At 51.1% G+C, this 23,807-nt stretch overlaps 1 protein-coding gene across 8 annotated transcripts in view; it reads left to right on the top strand.

Annotated features, from left to right (window-relative positions):
* The window catches only part of pcloa (piccolo presynaptic cytomatrix protein a), a 37,223-nt gene continuing 13,416 nt past the window's right edge, over positions 1–23,807 (top strand). For 4 of the 8 annotated variants that reach the window (XM_055511515.1, XM_055511518.1, XM_055511516.1 and 1 more), the window contains exons 1-8: positions 2,025–2,480; positions 4,085–4,925; positions 5,313–5,492; positions 5,785–6,783; positions 12,833–13,033; positions 15,256–19,273; positions 19,591–21,131; positions 21,307–23,377. In XM_055511515.1, coding sequence (XP_055367490.1) covers positions 2,269–2,480; positions 4,085–4,925; positions 5,313–5,492; positions 5,785–6,783; positions 12,833–13,033; positions 15,256–19,273; positions 19,591–21,131; positions 21,307–23,377 — 10,063 coding nt within the window. In that variant the 5' untranslated portion in view covers positions 2,025–2,268. Of the gene's footprint in view, positions 149–2,022; positions 2,481–4,084; positions 4,926–5,312; positions 5,493–5,784; positions 6,784–12,832; positions 13,034–15,255; positions 19,274–19,590; positions 21,132–21,306; positions 23,378–23,807 lie in introns of those variants that run through there. The other 4 variants (XM_055511519.1, XM_055511521.1, XM_055511520.1 and 1 more) reach the window with 4 other exon arrangements.

A 23,807-nucleotide genomic window follows, 5' to 3' on the forward strand; every position in this document is an offset into this window, starting at 1 on the left:
GCGGTGGCTAATGAGGATGAGGGCGGCTCAGCCCGAGTTTAGGGGAAATTAAACGTCACTCGCCGGCTCGCCGCCGCTCGTGTGTCACTCGGCTCTGCCTCAGCCCGCTGCACACGCACTCTGGGGACGAACCGGCTGCTCGGCGCAGGTAGGTCCCTGTTTTCCTGTTTCTGCGTAGAGACGGGCGCTCCCGGGAGCGGCCACAGTTTGTTTAGGCGACTACCGTGCATCACATGGGACGATGAGCCGTGCTGCTGCTGGGCCGTCTCCCAGGCTCCTGTGTAAAGCCTGCAGTGACGTCGTTGGGGGATTCCTCATGATGAAACCTGCTGTAAAACCTCTGTGAAAGTCGCAGCTCGAACCCCAAACCTGAAGTTCACAGCGTCTCTGCTCTGTACAGCCTTTGTTGGCCTCTTCGCCTCCTGCCCACGGAGTATTCAAATTTAATGAACGCAGCGCTGTGTGCGTTATCTGGTTACCGCACTCATGTTACACCAGCGAGGCCGCGCAGCCATCATCCATATCTCCCGCACGCCGCCAGCGGCCGCGGGCTAGGTCCGGTGGCGTCGTCACGGTGACGTGACGGCTGCGGGCGCGAGACGCTTCCAATGAACATGAGCGCGTGTGGAAAGTGCTGCGTTGGCGCGTCTCCGGGTCCGCGTTGGACGGTGCCGTGCACCGGCGCCGTGTGTCCGAGGGAACAGTTTGCTCTGCTGGATGCTTCAGTCAGTGTGTTTATAGGAGTATGAGGGCGAGAGAGACAGAGAGGGAGAGAGAGAGAGAGCACGCTCGGGCTGCTTCCGCTTCACAGCATAGAGACAATCAGGCCATGCCTCAGTGATCAGTGGGAGGAGAGGGAGGCGCAGAGCCACCGTTACACTCGCACTGTAAAGCAAACACTTACCTTTGCCTCAAACCACATACGGGAAGGACGTGGGGAAGGAGGAGGCGAGGAAACAGGAAAGGAAGCAGGGAGCAACAGCTGTAGCTTCTTCCACCTCCTGTACTGTACACTAGCAGGCACACACACACACACACACACACACACACACACACAGCTGGCCACATCTGCTCTCTAGTGACCCGGTTCGTCCTCCCCCAACCCCGGCCCAGGTTCCGAGGGTTCTGCTAACGAGCACCACGTCCGCTTGACGTGAGGCAGCGGTGGCGTGTTTTAATAGCAGCCGGGTTCTAACTCACCGCCTCTGTTTTCATTCCCAGTCTGTGTCACGTCGTTGTGTGGTTTGATTTACCGCTCCTGTGAGTGGGAACCTGGTGGTGTCTGTTACAGCCTCGGGCCTTTTCATTACTTCATATTACACTAATTTGAAGACATGATGACACCAGTCTTCATTCTGCAGAGGCTCACAGCAAACAGACTGTGGTTTATCATTCTCCAGTCAGTGGTTTCTCCACATGCTGCGCCTCCAGCTGCACATTAACACGTCGGAGTTAGAAACTGGGGCTGTTTCACGAGCCGGAGCCGCTAATATTTCACCCACAAACAACACAAGTTGCGGCTGATGTGTGTGACGGACGCTCATCAGTTCTCTTTGTTCAGCGCAGCCTCCGCGCGTTTAACGACCAGATGGACGTCGTCGGTTCGGTCCCCTTTAAAAACACATTTTCTTCCACGGACGTCTTGTGATCACCTGTCAGAGGCGGAGCATGCGCGTTGGACGCGTGAGCGCAGAGGCTGTGCGAGAGCCTGCGTTATGATAATCAAGGCTGCGCAGGGAAAAGCGGAAGTGATAAGATTTGGACTTCAGTATAAAAGCCTCAGATGAAGGCTGTTGAAGCACAACCACCAAATGCAGCCAGGTGCGCAAACACAGCGATGACGCGGCGTTTGGATTATTCTCTAAGAACTGATCCACATGAAAAGACCAGTTATGATATTAATATTTATTCACCCGTAACTTGAAGGTTAAGTCATACGCAGTGACGGTGACTGCAAATTTTATTTTGCGAACTTCCACCGGAAGCCACGTTTTACTGCTGTGAACGTGTAGTAAAACAGAGACCCCCCTCACGGAAAACTGTGGTAACTGTGGTGGACAGCTGCAGATATGCGAGGCGCAGAAAAACGAGGGAAATGTAGGGACGACGCCTGGGAGGGGAGACGCCGCGCACAGTAACCCCCCCCCCCCCCTGGGATGCTCCTAGACGCACGGCGACGCCGCCTTCGCTGCGCACTTTGGACGAGAAAACGCGGAGCGAGCTCGGATCGCGCATTGATCCGACGACGGGGAGCGGGAGGGGTCCATCATGGGGAACGAAGCGAGCCTGGAAGGAGGCGAGGGGCCGCCGTCCGGGCTACCGGAGGGGCTGGCACCGGACGGCAAGGGCGGCTTCGTCCGCGTCACCGACGGGACCCCCGTCGACCTGAGCGCGCTCAGCGCGGAGGAGCGGCGGCAGCTCGCCGCGGCGGCGTCAAGGGCGCAGGGCAGGCAGCCCGGAGGCGCGGCGCCCGCACGAAGGCAAAGCTCTTTATTTCTGTCTTAATGTTTCACTCCGACATGTCCGTCGGTCGTTTAAACAGAACTACACTCACCGGGGGGCTGATGCGCGTGAGGGGAGCGAGTGGAGGTGTGTTCGTGTGCAGCATCTCTCGGAGAGCGTCTTAGAGGCTGCGAGGAGCCAGAGAGCTCGTTCACGCCCATTTTAAATCCCCCCATCCGCACCAAGACACGGTTCTGCTCTCGGGACTCACTCTAACAACAGCTGATGGCGTGGATGACCGCGGCGGGTGCCTGCCTCTGTCACCGAGCCCCCCTCACAGCGGCTGTAGTAGTGGCCATCGTTACGCTGCCGCTCTGCAGCTTGTTTATCGTCCGCGTCCTCCGCGAATACGGTCTCAACTCGGCCGCTCGGCCCGAAGCATCAGAAATTAAAAAGGATATTAATTAGGCACATTTCGGTGTCGGGGTCCGCGGTTTTGCGTGTCCGTGAGATCACAGAGTAAAAGAGACACGCCTCCGGCATTTGTGCGAAATTTTCGAAGTGCCTGCTGGGTAAAGGAATCTGTCGTGCCCAGTGTTTTTCATTCATTTATATTTCATTTTTTTAATTCATCGACGACTTAACCTCTAGAAAAACAAACCCGCCGCCTCGTCGACCGTGTATTCGCTTTCTAACGCCGTCAACTCGGCTGTTTACGCCTCTGAGTATGCATAAATTGCATTTTTATCGGCTGTGTGTGTGTGTGTGTGTGTGTGTGTGTGTGTGTGTGTGTGTGTGTGTGTGTGTGTGTGTGTGTGTGTGTGTGTGCTATGAGATACAGTCGTATAATGTGCTAATTGGCTCCAACTGGGGGTGAATTGTTATTTATATCTGAGCCCGAGATGGGGGGAGGGGGTGCATCAATATTAATACAGCTATAAATAGAACAACGGCGTTAATGTCCCCACTCAGTGATGTCAGTCTTGCTGCGTTCTGCTGTGTTTTTAATGTAAAATTTGATTCATGCTCTCGTGTCGAGGCATCAGTCTGCGTTAGAGCCCGGTCGCTGTCCGTGGTGCTGAAACGCGGCGTAGTGGAGTTAAGCCCCACTGTTCCTGCCTTATTGCTCGCCTCCGATACTCTAATGTTTTGTCACTGCTTGTTTATGAATAATCAGCTGTCGTGTTCACTACAACAGTAAATAGCTGAGGCATCATTATCGAACAGCAGCCCGATAAACCGGTGCTTCCTGATGCTGCGTACGCACAACATTGTAAACAATACGAAGTGCAGTCGCACCGCTGGTCTGCAGATGCGCTTCTCGTCGACTGTCACGCCCCGTGCCTCGCAGTGTGTAGGTTGTTTACGTTGCCTCCTCCTTCTGGAGTAGCAAAGAGGTCCCAGCTTGCCTCCATGGAGCTGAGCTGTGACAGCGACTCTATGTCATTCACTGCAGCCCAGAGCTGCCAGCTCCACAATCTGTGTTCACTGGTGTGTTGAAGGGGCCCGAGAGCGAGTAGTGATGTGCTGCTAGTGTACATTATTAGCACCATGGAGGTAGTGGAGTCGTTATAGATACACACCTGAACAAGCAGTAACCAGGGTTTTAATACGAATGCCTGTTCTTTTTTATCTTTTGCAGACCTTCAGAATCTGATGCTCAGCAGCGATCGCAGCAGGCAGGGGCCTCCAGGGGCCCGCCAGGTCTCAGTAAGAGTCGAACTGTAGACGCCTTTAACCAGGGTCCCCCCAGCAAGCCCTCACCTGGACGCAGCCCTTCATCCCTCAGTCTCTTTGAATCACGATTCCGGCAGGAGCCAAAAGACCCAGAGACCAAATCATCCGGCATGTTTGGCTCCAGCTTCCTCAGCGGGGCCAACCCCCTCAGTGCCATGTCATCCATGACTTCCTCTGTCTCCTCGTCCATCTCCTCTATGGGCGATGTCAACATACCCAAGTTTGGAATTTTTGGGGATGAGGAGGAAGGCGATGCATCCGCAAAACCTGAGCCCAAGCAGGGAGGAAAGCCTCCAGGCAAGGGCCCCCAGCAAGGGCCAGGTCCAAGGGGACCACAACAGGGACCCCAGAAACAGAGTCAGGGACCACCAGGGCAGGGCCCAAAGCCAGGACCAGGACCCTCTGGACAGGGACCCAGACAGGGCCAGGGGCCTAAACCAGGCCAGGGTCTTCCTGGGCAGCAGGCCCCCAGACCAGGTCAAGGACCACCAGGCCCTGGAGTCAAACAGGGTGCCCCTCAACAACAAGGACCTGGGAAGCCTGGACCCCAACAGCAAGGGCCACTGGGCCCTGCAGCTCAGCTAGGGGAGCCAGCTAAGAGTGGAGCTGGGAAGCCTGGACTTTGTCCGCTGTGTAAGACCACCCAGCTGAACACCAGCTCGAAGGAACCGCCCAATTACAACAACTGCACTGAGTGTAAGAACCAGGTGTGCAGCCTCTGTGGGTTCAGCCCTCCTGACTCAGCGGTAAGACGTCCTCATTCTTCTATGTTCACTTCACAGAAGGTCCTTCAACTGGTTTGTATGCTGCCAGTTTTGCACATGATTAATATGTTGTTCGGACTCTTCCTGTCCACTGGCATTTTTCTACTGTAATCATGCACAACACGGCCCGTGTTACTGATGGCTGCGGGTGGGAAAGGTCACAGATCATTACTGTAGATGTGTGTAAAACGTCCAGTTCTGAAGTGTCGGTTTGCTCAATCAGCAACACTGAAGGAATGATCTTAGTTTCCAATTATCTGCCTCATTAACTGGATGAACCTCATTGAATATTGAGTCCAATTGTTAAATAACACACGTGAAGCTAGACCAAATAATCTGAACCTTTGTCCACTAGACCTGTTTTAACAGTGCAAATGTAGCTGTAGCCCGTTAGCCTCAGAGCCTGGCAGAGATGGGGCTGCTGATGAGGGTGGCACACGAAGCGGGGGACAGAGGGACCATATGGGCCCAGAGAGTGTTGCTCAAGGTGACTCATGTCACGGCCACGGGAAGATGCTGTGCCAGGCAGCGGGGACACTCTCACGGACGGTAAACAGTCGTGGGCCCTGAATGCAGCACAGTGACAATGGTTCATTCTGGCTGAGGATTAGACAGTGGAATGTAAATTCAACATGTACTGTCCCTGTGATTAAAGATGAAAATGACACATTTAACAGTTGCTTAATATTACAAGATCTTAAATTTGTGCCTTGTGCCTCAAGCATCATTGGTAACACTAATTAATTATTGCTGTTTATTCTGGAATTGCATGTGGAAGTGATGCTTGTGTTTACACCAGTGTTCTGCAGACAGAGCTAACCCACATCTGTTTGATGCCCAGGGTAAAGAGTGGCTGTGTCTCAACTGCCAGATGCAGCGAGCGATGGGAGGCATGGACCCCCCTGGCATGGGGAAGCCCAAACAAGGCTCGGCCCCGCCCTCACCTCAGAGGCAGGCATCTGGCAAGCCTGGCAAGCTGCTGATCAAGCAGCAGAGCACCACCGACCAAGGCTTGACCCCGCCGACCACACCTAGGCAGAAATCCCCCGGTCCCACGTCTCCAGGGCCACTGTCTCCGGGCTCCTCTGTGGGCGGATCGCCCAAAATCGACCCTAAGACGGGCCGCCCCATGCAGCAGAAGTCCAGCCCCCAGCCGTCTCCAGCTAAGGCCAAGCAGGAATCCAGCTTCTTCGGAGGGTTAGGAGGTATCAGTCTGGGAGGTTTGACAGATGCAGCCAAGCCTCCTGCAGCTGCTTCACAGGCTGAGTCTGTTACGGGGAAGCTGTTCGGGGGGTTCGGCAGCTTGATGGAATCATCAAAACCTCCAGCTCAAGCGGCGCCGAAGCAGGAGGAGTCGGTGGCGGGAAAGTTGTTTGGAGGCTTCGGGGGTTTGACGGAATCGGCGAAACCTCCCGCTTCTACCTCCCAGATGTTCAGCTTCGGCTCGTCGCTCCTGAGCTCGGCCACCAACATCGTCACCGGGGAGGACGCCAAGCAAGCGAGCTCTCCGCCGGCGTCGCCGCCGGACTCCCCCGCCGACTCGGGCCCCGGCTCACCCCCCGACTCCCCGTTCTCCGCCCCCGGCTCTCCTCCCGATTCAGACTCGGCTCCTGACAGTCCGCCCGCCAAGTCCGAGAAACCCACCGGGGGCGTTTTTGGGGATGACAAGGTCCCAGCGGGGGAACCGGCGCCTGCCGCGACCGCCGGGGGAAGCTGCCCTCTTTGCAACACGGAGCTGAACGTTGGATCGGCGGACGCGCCCAACTACAGCCTCTGCACTGAGTGCAAGAAGACAGTGTGCAACCTGTGTGGGTTCAACCCCACTCCCCACTTAGGAGAGGTAAGAAACCGGATTACTGCTGCAGTGTTCTTAAGCTCCTCCGCTTCTTGTGCCCCCAGCCGTAATTTATGCATTCTGTGGTTTATAAATAGATAGTAAACATCCTCTAGGTGTTGTGTTGAAGTGGGTCACTGTCAGGATACAATCAGAAGCAGCTGAGGAGTTTTCTTGTCCTTTAGCCACAAGCGTCTAGGAAACGACTGCGCGAGGAGCACGGCATGTTATTAGGGGCACTAAGTGCGTTAGTTTAGCCCAGACTGCCACTGTAATGACATCTGCACGCGCTTGACCACTGAATGAATGGATGTGGTCAATTATCCTGCCTTTGAAAAGCCAGCCTCGTGGCTGCGGGGCTTTCTCTAGAGAAGCATGGAGACAAATGAGCTGGTTTAAACGCGTGTGTCATCATCAAAGAGCCGATTCAGACGGTCGGCGGCTGATTCTGTCATGTGACCGGAGTCCGTTGGCCGAGCAGCGGCTCGGTCCCGTGCTCACGTGTTCACTGGTTACCTGGCTATTTAAGGGATCGCTAATCTGGATCCTCGAAGAGTCCTTTGTAGCAGCAAGCTACAGATCAGCCTTTCTGTAGGAAATCGTACGTTGTCATGCAGAACCAAACGTTGGCTGAAGTTATTGTTAATAAGCTAATTGCAGATGCATGCTGGGATAATGAGGAGCTGAACTGCTGTACACAATCAGCTAATTAAGGCTAAATCTGGGGACAGTGTAATTATGTGAGAGAGAGACGGGTTTGTTGGGACCATAGAGAGGTTAAAGCAGCGAGGCCTGAGGGCTCACGCACACGGCACGCCGGCCGAGTCATCACTCCCTCGCGTGCGGCGCCTGCGTCGGTGCCGCTCGCCGTCATAATGTGGAGCGATCATTTGCTGACGCGTGGTAGTTGGTCACGGCGCGCACCTGAGCGCGCGTGTGGGGAGCGCCGCTGCTTCGGCGGCAACGACGTCGAAGCATCAGGAGAATCCGCTCCGACACGTGCGCATGTGCAGCTCTAATCTCTGCTTCCTAAAAGGATTGAAAAGGCAAAAGGAAGCCGGCGATTTCAATCAAGCCCTGATCCCAGACTCAGGTGTCTGCTCGTAATCCCCATCCATATCACCAGTAGCTCCCTTCACACCTGTTTCCTCCTCTGTTGTTTTTCAACCACTGTTTTTCTGGCTGGAGCTGCTCTTGCTCTACTTTAGGCCCTTCTCGCTGTCTCTGCCGTTTGATGTAGGGAAGAGGCTGTAATTGTGTGTCTGAGGCTCCATGTCGTGTTGCCCTCATCTGGAAAGAGGCTGGAAGAGTTACGTAAAATGGGAGACACCACTTTGCTAACAAGCAAGACCCTAAGCTGCTGTAAGACAGGATCTGTGAGCTACAGAGCTTGAAGTATTTCCTACATTAGAGCATTTATAACGTAAACAGCAAACAGTCCATCTCTTCAGTAGAAACTGAAGCACAGCGTATCAAAGCTGACACATGCTTCAAGTTGTAGGAAAGTAGGTCATTCTCATCCGGACCGACGTTCGGGTCAGAAGCAGCGTCTCAGCTGTGCCGATGATGAGGGGCTTCATGAGACGCTGCCTCCGTAATCCTCCGCGGCGCTGACTCTTCTGAGGCCCGGCCTCATCTGTGCGTGGTGGTGTTTTCTGCGTCTGCCCTCCTCATTGTTATTCCGCTCGTGCCCACGCCGCCTCCCAGCGCCCGAGTCCTCGCGAGCCTGCGCTGGGAGACAAATGCATCCACGCAGAGGACGGTAAAGGCCGGTTGCTGTTTACATTTAACTCTGCTCCATGTAGCGCGGTTACCTCACCGCTCTCACATCACTGCCCCACGAGGCTGACGTGTATAAAAATAGTCCCGGCCACAAAAGAGGGCGACAAAGGGGACGACACAAGCGCACGCTCTCTCTTTTTCTTGCTGTTTACTGTTTCCTGCTTTCAAAGGGTCTTTCTGCGGCACCAGGCGGCCCACAGTCCCCCACGAGGCCGCGTTGGGCGGCCCGCAACACGCTGTATTTTTAGACGCTGTGAATATATCTGCTGTGTGTTGAGCAGATATATTCACAGCGAAGCCAATTTGGCAGCGTCACACTAGTGCATTGAGTCTTTATTGCCTTGCCTGTGTTCACCAGGTGCAGAGCACGGACAATGGGTTTAATATCCTTTTAAGAAATTATGATCCTAAGGAGCTGCCGTTTGTTTTCCTTTCGACACCCCTGCTTAAAGCAGCCCTCAGCGAGGGGCTGCGTTTCAGCCGCGGAGCCCTTAGTGCCAGGAAAGAGGAGGGGGAAACCAGCCAAGACATCTTGTGTGGCAGCGTGGAGCCTGGTGAGACAAAGGGGCAGCGAGGAGCAGGCTGGACCTCACACACACGCTCACACACACGCTCACACACACGCTCACACACACGCGCGCACACACACACACACACACACACACACACACACACACACACACACACACACACACACACACACACACACACACACACACACACACACGGCTCCCGTCTAGTTAGCACAGATTGTTGTGTTTACATCTTGACTGCTGCTCGCTCATCCGTGCAGCACACACTCCACTGTCGCTACAGGAGATTAGTCGATCTGACTGAAAAATAAAAAAGAGAGTTGGCTTTGTGCAGGCGGAGCGTTGGGAAATTTATATTCGGTGGGCGAGGCCGGCGGCAATTTCTGGATTAGGACAGGGTTTCACCTCCAAAAATCATTCCTGAGCTTTAAAGAACCTGAGAGGCGAGTGGATTAGTTTTTTTCCCCTCGCATTGAGAGGAGAGCCTCTCATCTTTATTGGAGAATATAGAAAAACGGTGGCAGGAATGCAGCCGGAGGCCACTGCTCGGGTTGACAGACAAGCCCAGTCATAAACTGCCACTTTATATTCATGGCAGTGAAATAAGAAGCTGTAAAATGAGCACACGGACCCACACGCACACGTGATCCGGGCAGAACAACAGCCGGCATCCTCCCCGCGGTGCATAACGACGCACAGAAAATACAAATAAGAAAATAAGAGCGAGAGTCCAAGCGCGCGGTGTCACAGCGGATGTGACTGCGCTCCCGTGGCGCCCCGGGCAACCAGACCATGACAACCTGGCTTCTGCGGTTTGTCCCGGCTCTCGTGAATCACAGGCGTGAGTCACGTTAACATCACCTGTGGGCAGGACGCGCTGTCACGCGGAGGAGCCGGGCTTCTGCGTGGCTCATTACTACAAGTACACGGGTTCCACATCCACGAAGTGGGTTGTGAGCAAACGAAGCCCTGGATCAGACGCGTTGCTCCGACCTCCACCGCGGGAGCGTCTCATCGCCGCGGGGCATTTATTAGGACAGAGATCCTTTTTGGCTTGCAGGGGAGCCGATGCCGTGACGTCTGGTGCATTATAATGAAGTTGGCCGCTCGGCATCGCTCATCAATGAGAAAAGGGCAGCGGCTTCCAGACTTTCATCCCAACGAGAGCCTGAGCAAAGAGTTGAGAGGAGCTGCAGAAAGGGCAGGAGCCTTCCAGCCGTCCTCTTATGACTGCAAAGAGGATCCTGTTGTATTTAGTTTGGCTTAATTGTGTCATGGTGTTAAGTCCAGGTTAGTTACTGTATCATTAACTGTACCACTAGCGCCCACTGCTGGTTATACTAGGAACAAGGGGTTCACTAACCCTGCCAGGAGCCGCCAGGTGCTCATAGATGGGTATTTTAACAGTCGGTGCCAGGTTTCTCCTTGTTCCCATTTGATGCCGAAGTAGCTCGTTGGTTAAACTCACATAACAGTGGCGCCGTTGCTCTCATTCGAGTCATGGCTAACTGGACCATTGTGAGTCAAACAAAATGAGTCGAGCCAGTGTTCAGTTCCCAGGCGTCAGTGTTCAGCTTGGCGGCAGCAGCTGGTGGTGGGACACCTCTGATGGCCACATCCACCTCTTCCTGGACTCACCACCGGCCTATTACAGACTATTATTGCACTTCTTTTCTCACTCGCATCTCTCCATCCTTTTATCGGTCGTTATCCATCTAAATTTAGGCGGCTAAAACCCTGCAAGGGTGCCTCGTCTTAATCGAAGCGCTGCGCTGACCTTCAGAACGGTCCGACTCCCATCTGGCAAATATAACCAAGCATGGTTAAAACCCATCAGTGTCTCGTTACCGTCTGTGGTTTTCGCTTCATGGGCGCTTTTGTCCTTGCGGGGAAGTTTGAGGAAGATGGAAAGTTTTTAGCAGCGACACCGGATCCGTCCTCATTCCTGCATGGATTGGCTTGAGCTGGCATCTAGAGCAAGCTGGCATCTCCTTCCGAGCTCCTCGTGCCCTAGAAAAAAACGTGTTTGTCTTCAGCACTGTTACAGAATCATCTCTGTGGGTAGCGGCTCTTTTGGTGTCTGAGCACAAGCGATGCTAGAACCCTCTTAATGATGTGCACGTGACGGGGCTGCTTTTTATGAATAATCCATGCTGCTGTGTCACAAGCTCATGCTGTAAATGTGTTTATCTAGTGGATACCTGCAGAAACTATTACACTATAATATTTTATATCTATGCTTAAGGTTGGAGCTACCAAACAACTCGGGTTCAGAAAGTGGTCTGCGTTGCATTAAATGAACTCAGGATCATAAATAACGGCTTAATGGGATTTTAAGGTGATGGCCATATGCATTTACGGCTGTAAGGTGAATATGGGCTATTCACAGCAGCTACTGTATTCGAACACATTCAGCAGGCTGCCTGAGAGGGCAGCGCCAGCTTGAAGCCTCCTCGTTCTGATGCGTTGATAACATCTGCGATGACTGGCCGTGAAGTGGCTTTTCAGCATTTCCTATCCGTGGCCATCTTAGCGCCCGCTCTCTCTGGTCCCACTGATAGAGTTCTGTCTCGAGTCCTGCCAGGAGGGACGGGTGGGGGTGGGGGTCCCTCGCATCTGTGCTGCGTCCACCGTCAGCTCTGGGGATTAACTGGAGTGGACGTTCAGTATTGTCAGCAGAGTCTCCACGTGGGTTTTTTTAGCCTCTTGTCATCTTCTGTTAAATTCTCTCCTCATAGACATCGTAATGTTTCCCTCTATTTATATTTCATCCATTTCGAGAGTCATAATACTCTAAAATACAGTATTTGTCTTGTCAAAGCACGTCCACTCTTTAGCAGGGACCAAAACACAGTGACTCATGCATTATTTACCTGCCTGTGCTGCTTCCATCCTCCTCCTGTCTCCCTGTTTGGTTCCTTCTTTCTTAGAGAGAGTTGGCTTGTACGGTGCAGGGCTTAGCATGCAGCCTGCCGTCTCCTCTCACGGCCAAATTTAGCATAAACCCCGCTGTTAAACCAGGCGAAGGCTTTCAGAGGAAGCGAGTCACACGGGAGTGTTGGAAAATGTGGAATGAGGTGTTTACGTCACAGTGCAGGACTTGCTGACTGTTAACTCCTCTGAGGGTCACTGTGTTTGTGTTGGTTGTGCATGTAGTTGTGTTTCAGTAAGTGCTGTACAGGAACAATAAAACATTTGCCAGGACAAATATAGCATAGCTGAGATGATAGATGAGACAGCGTGCGTTGTTCTGTTCCAATCAGCAGCATTGGTCAAAGGTGCACATTGTAAAACATAAAAACACTTCAGTGCGGTCTCTCTCTTAAATCTCCACATGCGCCACCAAAGCCTTTGTGACATGCTTTGGTAAACCTCCATTAAAATGCATTATGCATGGATCGATTTCCTAAGTCCTCTGAATTTAAAAGCTTCTCTTGAGGGAGGAGAAGTTGCACGGTGGCGCGTATCCTACGTACAGTAGCAGCAGCTGTTCCATGCATTTCTTCATCACTTCTCTGCTGTGTTTCATTCGCTTCCTATTGTTTGCCTCTAATCACACAGACGGGTGCAGGCAGCGCTGCAGCACAGGGCTCTGGCTTCATACAGTGACAAACCCGGAGGTCAATTTCTTACCCAGGGACACTTGAAGATTATGATTAATGATTATCCATAGAGAAAGCTTTTATGCAGAAATATTTGTGAGTTTGTGTGAACATTTTCTTCATGTCTTTGTTTTGCAGAAAGAATGGCTTTGCCTCAACTGCCAGACTCAGAGGGCAAAATCTGGGCAGCTGGGAGACGTGCCGCCTCCTGCTACGGCTTCTCCAAAGAAGCAACCTGCTCCTCCTCCTGCTCCCTCCTCCACCCCTGCCTATGCTGCTGTAGATAGCAAACCTGTAGTAGAAGCAGCAGACCCGACCCCCGCACCTCCCGAAACCAAGGTAGTGTCTGCAGCCGCTCCTACACCTGATAGTGTGGTAACTTCATCTAACCGTGACGCATCTCACTCTGATAGCGGCACCCAGGAAACACGGCAGTCAGAAAACAGGCAGCCGCTAGCAGGTGAAGCAGCATCTGAGCCAGTAATGCATCAACAGGTACCTGGAAGTGTGTGCGCGATCCCAGCAGCTGAGCCGCAGCAGGGCGACTCAGAAAAACACGCAGAGGAGCCTCCTCGGCCTGATGCTGATCCACACACACACAGTGTATCTGTCAGATCAGTTCAGAGTAGCTCTGAGAAAACAACAGCAGAACGTCCTCCCCCTGTCGAAAGTCAAATGCAAAATCAATCGACCACAGGTTTAGACAAGACAACAGTCCCTGCTGAGGCGAAGATGGAGCCAAATCCCAGGATTACTCAGAGCGAGACTGCAGCTCTCTTGGCAGATATTGAGAAAGTGGAGCTCACTTCGGATCAGGGAATTACTGATCAATCCCACCCAATGCCAGCTCCCACATCTGCAGACACAAAAGCCGTAGAACCTGATAAGCAAACTGAGAAAACCCGGGCAGGGCAGGAAGCAGAAGCCGCAGATCAAATCCTGTTAGAAAACGTAGACGCCGTTTCTAATGCGGTGCAAACAGACACGGTTGAAAAGCCAAACGATGACAGTCAAACACCTGCTGGTGCAAACGTTGTTAGTGAGATGAGCAAAGCAGACGTAGCAATGACAGAGGATGCTCCTCATGGTAAAGATGCAATAGTAGAGGATGTGTCTCCTGTGGCCCCTGTGCACACAGAGTATTCTTCACTTGACGTGTCACATCCTGTTGTTCCAGTTGAAGTAAAACATGAAGATCATGACGTGGTAGACAAGGAGAACGCCGTGGAGAGTAAAGTTTTGGAGAAAGCCCCTTTTAAAGGGAAGACAACAGATCCGAATACACCAGAGAAGGCTGTTGAAACAATAGGAGACACCAAAGAGGAGAAAAACAACGGGATAGTTGTTGAAAATGAGACCTTTGAGGAGAAGACAGGAGCTGAGAAAATGTCGGCTAATGGTGAAGCCTTTGAAGAGGAAGGAGTTCAGGACAGTGCAGGTGCAGATGAGGTGATCGAGGCAAAAGCTGATGACGGGAATGCTTTTGAAGGAAAGAAAAGAGTTGAGAAAGCAAATGATCAGAACCCTCAAGGGGAGAAAGGTAATAAAGTTGAATTAAGTCCTGGATCCTTATTTACTGAAGGAGAGAAAGTTTTAGTAACAGACAGAAAAGAATCTGAGTCAGCTCAAGCTTTCCCCGAAGAAACCCCAAAAGAAGAAACACAGATACAGAAAGAGATAAGAACAAATGAGCAGTCATGTTTTGAGGAAAGACTACTGCTAAATACATTAGCGGAGGAAAGAAAACCTATAGCTGGAGCTCTGACAACTATAGATACAGTGTTAAAAGCAGATAATGAGTCTGAAGCAGTGTCTGCTCCACCAGTTCCAAACCTTGAACAGCAGGAAAAAGTCAAAGTCAAGGAGCTTGTGCAATGTGTAGAAATGGTGTCATCCTCAGTCAGGGATGACGCCTGCGAGGAGAAAGTGTCTCAGAATGACGCACAAGTCGCTTCACAAAATACCAACAGAATCATTGAGGATCCACATGGGGCAGAGAGGGAGATGTTCACGCTGACAGACGGTGATGAGAAACAGGTTGAGGAAGTCGCAGAGCTGCCAGTCAACGAGAACGAAAAGCTTGATAGGAAAGATGATGAGTCACAGCCTGTTGCAGGAAACACCCAGGAAACTATTTCGGTATCTGAGACGAGCACAGCGCCTGACAAAGATGGCGCCGCACAGTTTGATGTAGAAGACGAGTTGGTGTTAAAGACAGACAAGGTATCTGACGCGGCTTGTAAAACTAGAGGTGCATCAGAATCCGTAGCTTCAGTTCCTGTTGCGAAGCCTAAAATCCCAGTCAACACTGTTGGCGAACAAGACAGAAAGTCAAGAAAGAACAACACTGAGGAGGAGAAGGAGGCTGAAGCTCAGCCTCTAGGAAAGTCCAGTGAAGATGCAGCAGCGGAGGTGACCATAGTAACAAGCCCCAGTAGAGTTAGATGACCTGCCATGCTTACAATAAACTATATTGAAAATGATCTTTTGTGAATTATGTTTGTATTTTCTTGTGAAATATTAGCAAAAATAATTAATTGTGATTTATATCTATCCAACAGGTGAAAGCCGAGACCTTGAAGGAGCCTGGGGAAAAAGAAACCGCCAAAAAGGAGGCCAGTCCCACCAGCCCGTCAGACCTAGCCAAGCTGGAAAGCACAGTGCTTCCCATTCTGGAGGCCCAGACAGGCGCACAACCCAAGGATGAGCAGGAGAAACTAACAGACACCCTGAAGACCAGGCGTAAATTAGAGGTGCTTCCTCTTTCACCTGACTCACCAAGCTCAGAGGATGATAGAGAACTTTCTGAGAGGAACACTAATGGTACCATGAAGAAGAAGCTCCTTGTGCCCATGGATGTTAGAGGAGATTCCTTGGATGATAGCAGTGAAAGCTTTAGCAAGGAGAGCCCAATGTCTGGGGATGATGAGGAATTTATTCGAAAACAGATTATAGAAATGAGTGAAAATGAGGATGCGTCTCCATCTGATGAGGAAAATCTAGTCCGGAAAAAGATCAGAGAGAATGAGAGGAAACAAACAGAGCCCAAGAAACCAGATGGTATAGAGAAGAGCTCATCTGGGAAGGTCAGACGACTTACTAAGAAAAGCACCATCAGTCCAGATGATGAGGACGACAAGCAATTACATGGAACCCTGGATAAACCCAGTCTAGACAAAGAGCAAGTACCAGAACCAAAAGAAGACGGGCTTCAGAGTGGTCCAGCTGTTCGCAAATTCCCAGCTATGGAGCTTAATGCAACCAGCACCCCTGTACGGATCCTTAATGATGATGGAGAGCCCGAAATGGAATGCCTGACTGACTCTCCAGATGATCGGTCTAGAGGCGACGGGTCGTCCAGTCTACACGCATCCAGCTTCACCCCTGGGACATCGCCAACATCCCTGTCTTCACTGGATGAAGACAGTGACAGTAGTAGTCCCAGCCAGATTCACTCTGGTGAAGGCAAACAACACAGGAAAGCCAAACACAGACAACCTGGTCAAATGCTGCCAACCATTGAGGACTCGTCTGAGGAAGACGAGTTAAGGGAGGAGGAGGAGCTGCTCAGGGAGCAAGAAAAACAAAAGGGCTCTGGGAAAAAGTCCAAAAAAGACAAAGAAGAAATTCGAGCCCAGAGGAGACGTGAACGTCCAAAGACCCCACCAAGCAACCTTTCCCCTATTGAAGATGCCTCACCGACTGAAGAGCTGAGGCAAGAAGCTGAAATGGAGGAGATCAGGCGATCATCCTGCTCTGATTTCTCCCCCACTATTGAATCAGATCCTGAGGGGTTTGAAATCCACGCCTTAAAGATTGCAGCGGTCCAGAAGACATATCAGCTACCTACATCCGTGTCTCTTCACTCACCAACAGATGATCAAATTACAGATGAGCCTCAGAAAAAAAGCCTGAAGTCTGCTGATGAGGCCTATGAGGAAATAATGCTGAGGGCCAAGTCCCCAACGGTTGAGAAAGCTGAGGTTCATTCAGGAAAAGAGTCTCTTTATGGAGGTGTGCTCATTGAAGACTATGCGTATGGATCCCTCGTTGACAACTCAACAGCTGATCTGGGAGAGTCGGAAAAGATTGTTGTTCCTGCTCAACCCAAGAAGCTAAGATCACCAGATGAAGTTTATGAAGACATGATAAAGAAGAGGAAGGAGTTCATGCAGCTAGAGCAGGAATATCAAAAGATGCAGCCCAAAAAGGAGAGCCCCAACCCAGAAATTGTCTTAGAGCCTGCTGAGAACAACTTCTCCAAATGCAGCACAGTTACACTGGGCAAAGATGGGAAACCACTGCTCGATGCGGAATCTGCCTATGAAGAGCTCATGAAAAGAGTGCTGACTCCTGGGACAAGTCCGACTCAGCACGAGCCTGAAGTGGAAGGCACTGCTCCTAGAAGGGCGCTGCACCCAATCCCAGACCTGAAGGTGACACAGTGCTCTTCTGGGGAGTTGTCCTCTGATGACGAGAGTATAACGAAGAAGGAGGAGACGACAACTGCAGAGTCAGAGAAGGTATCGACTACGGAAACAGAGCCTGACATTGCTCTATCGTCCACATCAGATCAGCAGCCCCAGCCCACTCTTCCAGCATCCCAGGCTGATATTGTGGACCTATCTAACACACTGCCCATGACACCACCCCCCATCATTGGCAGTGTATCACCCTTACCCACAGTGCCCCAGTATACCTCCACCATCCCTAGTGTAGTGTCCACTGCCCCACCTGTTCCACCCAAGCCAAGTGTCCTGCGAAGGGCAAACTCTCAGGAAAAAGCAGAAGTACCTGTTTCACCACCACTGCCTCCCCCCACCCCACCCAAACCCACCGTTTTTCCCAGGAAACCTCCGGTTCCACTTCCACCTCAGGCAACAGCGACAACAATCAGAGCAGAGACAGGGGTTACGACTGCAGCACAAGGAACGTGTGCAAGACAAGCAGTCACGCCAACCTACAAACCTCATGTTCCCCCTCCTGTTCCCCCAAAGCCATCTATCTCTGCTGGGATTGGGGACAGTCACAGACCAGGACATGGTGTCAAACCACCAATTGCACCCAAGCCTGGTTCACAGCCTTCTTCACCTGCTCATGCCCCACATCCATCAAGACCCACTGTACTTCCCACTGGACCCTCTGACACAGCCCTGAATCTAAGCCCCTCCTCTGAAAACAAGCCATTCCAACCATCACCAAAGTCCCCCTCCTCTCCCAGATATGCCAGCAATCTTCGTGATACATATGTGGTGATTACACTGCCGTCTCAGCCCAGCTCCCCAGTCGATGCTGTTTCCACTCAATCTCCCTCTAGTCCAAGCCCAGTGCAGCCTCCACCTCCGCATCCACAACCAGTCCCTTCTCAAACAACCAGGGTGCCTCTGGCATACACGCGTGTCACAGAATCTATTGAAAGCCAGGAGATCCATGGCCCAGAAAAGCACGTGTCTAGTTCTTGCCACATAATTGAGGCTATATCTGCCTCCGCCCAGCCATCTGTGGTTATGCCTAGCCTAATCTCTCAAGTGGTCACCACAGAAGTCCAGAGGACCACAGTTTCTATTGTTCACGAAAGGCCGCCACCACCGGTGCCAGCTCCAAGGGCAAATGGTGTCCCGATCTCACTGGAAAAACCTAAACCCCAACTGCCGGCTCCAAATGGACAGCATTCGGAGGTGGTCGATCTTAGGACTGTGAAAGCTGACCCAGAATCAGACATGAATGGCGTGGATTTGTCTTCTGGCCCGGACTCGAGACTTCAGACCTTTACAACTGAGTCAAGTCGCCAAAGCAGTGCAGTTCAGTCGCCTGTGGTCAACCTGAGTGCTGAAACATCTACTGTTTCCATAGTGACCGACAGCATCACCATTGTGACTTGCTCCGCCACAATCCAGCGGTGCGACAGTGTGGACGTCACTCAAGTATCTTCTATGCCCCTTCAGTTGACCAAAAACAAAGCATTCGAACCGGTTTCTCAAATCATATATAGGCCCATTGATTCTCAGCCCTTCACTCACGCTGGTGCAGAGATCCCTATTAACCTCTCAGTGGGAGCGAGCACGGGTGGAGGGACCTTTCAAACCACCCCCGTCACTGTCGCACCTGCTGTTGCAAGTTGTGTTGCTAATGGCTTAACTACAGGCACAACCACCGTGGCAGGAGCTGTTGACCTCACGACTACAAAACCATTCAACACAGTGGTATCAGTGGATGGTTCTTCCACAGAAGTCATTACAGCTGTAATGACAGACGATGACGGCAAGCCAGTGGATCTGACCGCAGGGAAAAGAGCAGTGTGTTGTGATGTTGTGTACAAGCTTCCATTTGCAGGAAGCTGCACCACTCAGCAGCCGACCACACCCTTGCCCGAAGACCGCTTCGGATACCGCGATGACCATTACCAGTATGACCGGTCGCCCTATGGCATGAGAGGGTTTGGTGGAATTAAACCATCAATGTCAGACACTAATCTAGCAGAGGCTGGTCTGTTCATTTACAAAAGTAAGAACAGCTATAATTTCAGTGGTACGACAGAGGGGGCGGTCGATCTTACCTCCACAAAGGTTTCTGATGCAGGTCAGTGCAGTGACATAACAGACCTGTCACTTAAATGTCACTTCGAGCTGCTTCCACTCATTCATGGTTAATGTGTTTTTGTTGGCTTTTTCTTCGTCTCTTATTTCGCATGGACAGTTTAAATTTTATTTTTTTTTCTGTTATCATTGCATGTGCATGCATGCTGTTTCTTGTTTATTCTTCTTATTGCTCAGCACTGGACTCAGTTTTTCTTTTTTTTCCCCAATTTTTTCATAATTTGGATAATGCACGGCTTACTTCAGCATTTAAAAGGTCTACATCCTTTGGACTCAACTGATATTTTTGACTTTCGACAGGTGAAGCTGTTGACTACTCCAAAAAAGGAATTTACGCAGGAATGACAATTCCACCATATTCCCAAGCCAGAGTCACAGCTGCTGTTGGTACACTCTTTGGTACAACCAGCGTCTTGCGATCATCAAATGGTGTGGTCTATTCCTCTGTCGCAGCACCAATCCCATCTACATATGCAATTACCACACAGCCTGGATCCATCTTCAGCACTTCCTACAACACCCTGTCAGGTATGCATACCAGTGACACCATGCCATCCTTGTCCAACCTGCAGAACCTGCCACTTACACGGTCCCACAGTTTCCTATCCACCATCTCCCTTACTGCCACAGAGGAGCAAAGAGATGTCCCACTCAACCTGGAGATCTGTAGTGGCAATGCTACTGCTGCAGACGCTGTCACCACAGCGACAACCTCTTTGTCTCTTGACTATACGGATGCCTCTCTGGAAGCCATAGCAGCTTCACTGGAGGCTTTGTCTTCACCTATGGTCCCTGGGGACGGTCAGTATCAAGCAGAGCGTGAGAGGCTGGAAATGGAGAAACTCAAACAACAGCGACTGGCTGAGGAATTAGAATGGGAACGTCATGAGATTCAGCGGTTCCGGGAGCAAGAACAGCTCCTGGTGCAGAAAGAACTGGAGGAGCTGCAGGCCATGAAGCAGCAAATCCTGGCACAACAAGAAGAGGAAAGGCAGGCTCACCTTATGATGCAGAAAGAAACCTACGCTCAGCAACAGCAACAGCTCGAACAGATACAGAGACTCCAGGAGCAACTGCGCCTCCAACTGGAAGAACAAAAGCTCCGTCAGATGTACCCAGGCGGGGACATGCCAGGGCACGGTTACCAGGAGGCAGTTGTCCTGGGACCCGATGGCACAGTGCTGTCGCGAAAGATCACAGATAGTGGGTGCCAGACAGATGAAGAGGATGAAGCAGTCAGCAAAGCTTACACAGCAGGGAGGAAAAAGAGAAGTGCTAAAAAGAGCGTTGACAGCTGTGTGCAGACTGATGATGAGGATCAAGAGGAATGGGAAGCTCAGACCAGAAGCCGGCAAAGTCGGCCACGTACCGCCAGGGGTGAGAGGGGTGGACAATCAGAGATGTCACTCCAAGCTCACACTGAGATTTCTATACAAACAGATACAGAAGGAAACATTAGAATGGACACCAGGATGGAGCTGTCTGACTCGGAAAGGACCTCACCAAAGAGAAGACCAACCCCGTTAGAAATAGAACAGTCTGCCAACCTCAAAGTAGATTCCTCTTCCCTTCAAGCCCCACCTAAATCCCCCAAAGTGCTCTACTCCCCCATATCACCTTGTATATCACCTAGTAAATCCCTTGAGTTTGTGTCCTATGACAAATCTCTAGGTGACACAAGCCCGCAAAAACTAAGAGGAGGCACAGATCCATCAAAAACCTCTCCAGCAAGTCCAAGGGGGTCAAAGGCCATGCAGAGATCAATGTCTGACCCTAAGCCCATGAGTCCAACTGGAGAAGAGAGGGCAACATCAGGCACCCAGTGTGGTGACAGCTATAGTGTGAGTCATCATTTCATACAGATATTACAACTGTCATAAATGTAATAAAATAAAACCATCACTTTGCATATTGCTGACAATGATAAAGAAGAACTAGGCAAAGGTGGACTGATGCTGAGAGATTGTGAGGATCCTATAATTATAATCATGTATTTCTTTTTCTCCATTCCAACAGGGGAAAGGCTCGGGTGGCACACCAACAGGCACTCAAAAGAAGGTAAAAAGGACACTCCCCAATCCACCATCTGAGGAGGAGTCAACAACGAGTGGCCAGACCGCATACAGCACCGGTTCTGCCCGCAGAAGAATGTGCCGCAACTCCAACATGGCACGAGCCAAGATCTTGCAGGACATTGATCGTGAGCTGGACCTGGTGGAGCGGGAGTCATCAAAGCTTCGCAAAAGGCAAGCAGAGCTGGATGAAGAAGAGAAGGAGATTGATGCCAAGCTTAGGTACTTGGAGATGGGAATTAATCGGCGTAAAGATGCACTACTGAAGGAGAGAGAGAAGAGAGAAAGGGCTTATTTACAGAGTGTTGCTGAGGACAGGGACTACATGTCAGACAGTGAGGTTAGTAACATACGTGAAACCAGAGGTGGCCATGGCGACGGTGAGGATGAGGAGATGGAAGGTCATGGTCTGGAGCGTCCTAGAACAGCTCCTCAGTCAGAACTTGAAGACTTCGTCCCACCTCAAACCAAAAACGAGTATGGAAAATACTTGCAATACCAATTTCCTCAAAGCCAATACCAGCAAACTCTCTACCAGGCTCCCCAGTCCTACCAGTCCCATTCAATCTACTCCTCCGTCCCCTCCCTCACTAGCTCGCAGCAGCAGAGTTATCACCAGATGCTCCTGTTGCAGCAGAAAGCTGCCAGGCAAGCGGCCCTCCTCCAGGAGTTGGATGCAACTAAGTACGATGTCATTAGCCGCCAGCCTGACCCCACATCATCCACTTACCTGGGAGTCAAATATGACAAATATGGCAACCACCTTGACTTGAGAGCTTTGGAGGTGGGAAGTATAGCAGGTAGCCCCATGTCAGCTGTGTCTGATTCTTACTACACAGACGTGGATCACCATACACCTCGGAGCTACATGTTATTAGAAGATGCTGCAGAACTGGCTAAAGGCTCCACAAGCCTGTCTTCATCCTACAGTTTAGCTGAGAGGGAGCTGGCCAAGGCAGAGAAGCTACTGCGAAGGAGTGCTGCAGATCTGGGCTCTACTGACTATTTGGGGTCCACTTCCAGGCTTCATACCTTTGGAAAGACACCGGATGAAGAGGACACAATGGAGGAACCCTACGAGCTGAAACTCCTCAAGCAACAGCTAAAGCAAGAGTTCAGGAGAAGCACAGGTGGGACAGAAAACTTAGAACAACTTACTGGTCTCTCACAGCACTACTACACACCTACCACTGGCATTTCTAGCTATTCTCAAAGACACTATCCAAAGACAGAAAAGTACAGCATCAGTCGACTTACTCTTGAAAAGCAGGCAGCTAAACAACTCCCAGCATCAATGTTGTACCAAAAACACAAGACCCCCCTGTTGGACCCTAAAGTCTCCTCCAAGTATTCTTCTATTACAGACACCAGAAGTTTAGAGACAGACTATAGCAGCTATTTGGGGTCTACCAGTGCATCCCCGAGATCCAGTCGGCTCATGCAGGATGAGATTACCTTTGGCCTTCGTAAGAATATTGCAGAGCAGCAAAAGTACCTTGGCTCCACCTTGGGCGCCAACCTTGCTGGCTCACTAAATCTGGGCCACAGCTTGGGTCTGGACTCTGCCTATCCTAGTGGTAGCCGCTCAAGACCTTCATCTAGGCCCACATCTTGCTATGGTCTAGACTTGTCCATGAAAAGGGACCCTTCCAGCTCCTCGCTGCGACTTAAAGGAGACGGTGAAGCACCTGGAGATGGCTCATCGTACCAAACCCCCTCAGGTCGCACCAAGCCCACCAGCCTTCCTATTGTGCAAAGTGGGCGTGGCCGCATACCTATAGTGGCCCAGAACTCTGAGGAAGAGAGTCCGTTAAGCCCGGTTGGTCAACCTATGGGTATGGCCCGTGCCTCAGCAGGACCTTTGCCACCCATCTCAGCTGATTCAAGGGACCAGTTTGGTTCCTGCATGTCCTTACAGGAGTCCCAACAGCAGCAACATGTCAGGGAAGAACCAACCAGGGGTAGGGGGTATGTGCTGCTGGATGACCTTCAGGGCACCATGTCTGATAGTGAAGGTAACAAACAGACTAACGCTGTCACTATTCTACTATTTATTGCTTCTTCATTGAGAATGACTGCTTGCGGTTTTTCTGGCATGCACTTGTCACTAAGCTTTATAATATTAACTACTGCCTGCATGTCTCTGTCTTTTTGACTTTGAATGTATTTGGTTTTGGTTTTCCTGTGTCTGTTTGTATGTTTGGTGGTGAGCTCTGCATGCATTCACATTGTTCTGTATGCTGCATAGTGTGGGCTGACATTTCTCTTTTGCATGCTCTTGTATATCTATACTGCTCTATATAATAATGATAATAATAGCTTATAGCGGATAGCTTAATAACTCAAAATGCAATTATTATATTAATATTATATTATACAGAGATAAAGTGCCTCCCTTCTTGCAAAGGAGCCAAGTATAAATCAAAATGGCAGTACATTTTCCTG

The sequence above is a fragment of the Betta splendens genome, chromosome 9, assembly GCF_900634795.4.
Source record: "Betta splendens chromosome 9, fBetSpl5.4, whole genome shotgun sequence".
In the NCBI taxonomy this organism is placed as follows: domain Eukaryota; kingdom Metazoa; phylum Chordata; class Actinopteri; order Anabantiformes; family Osphronemidae; genus Betta; species Betta splendens.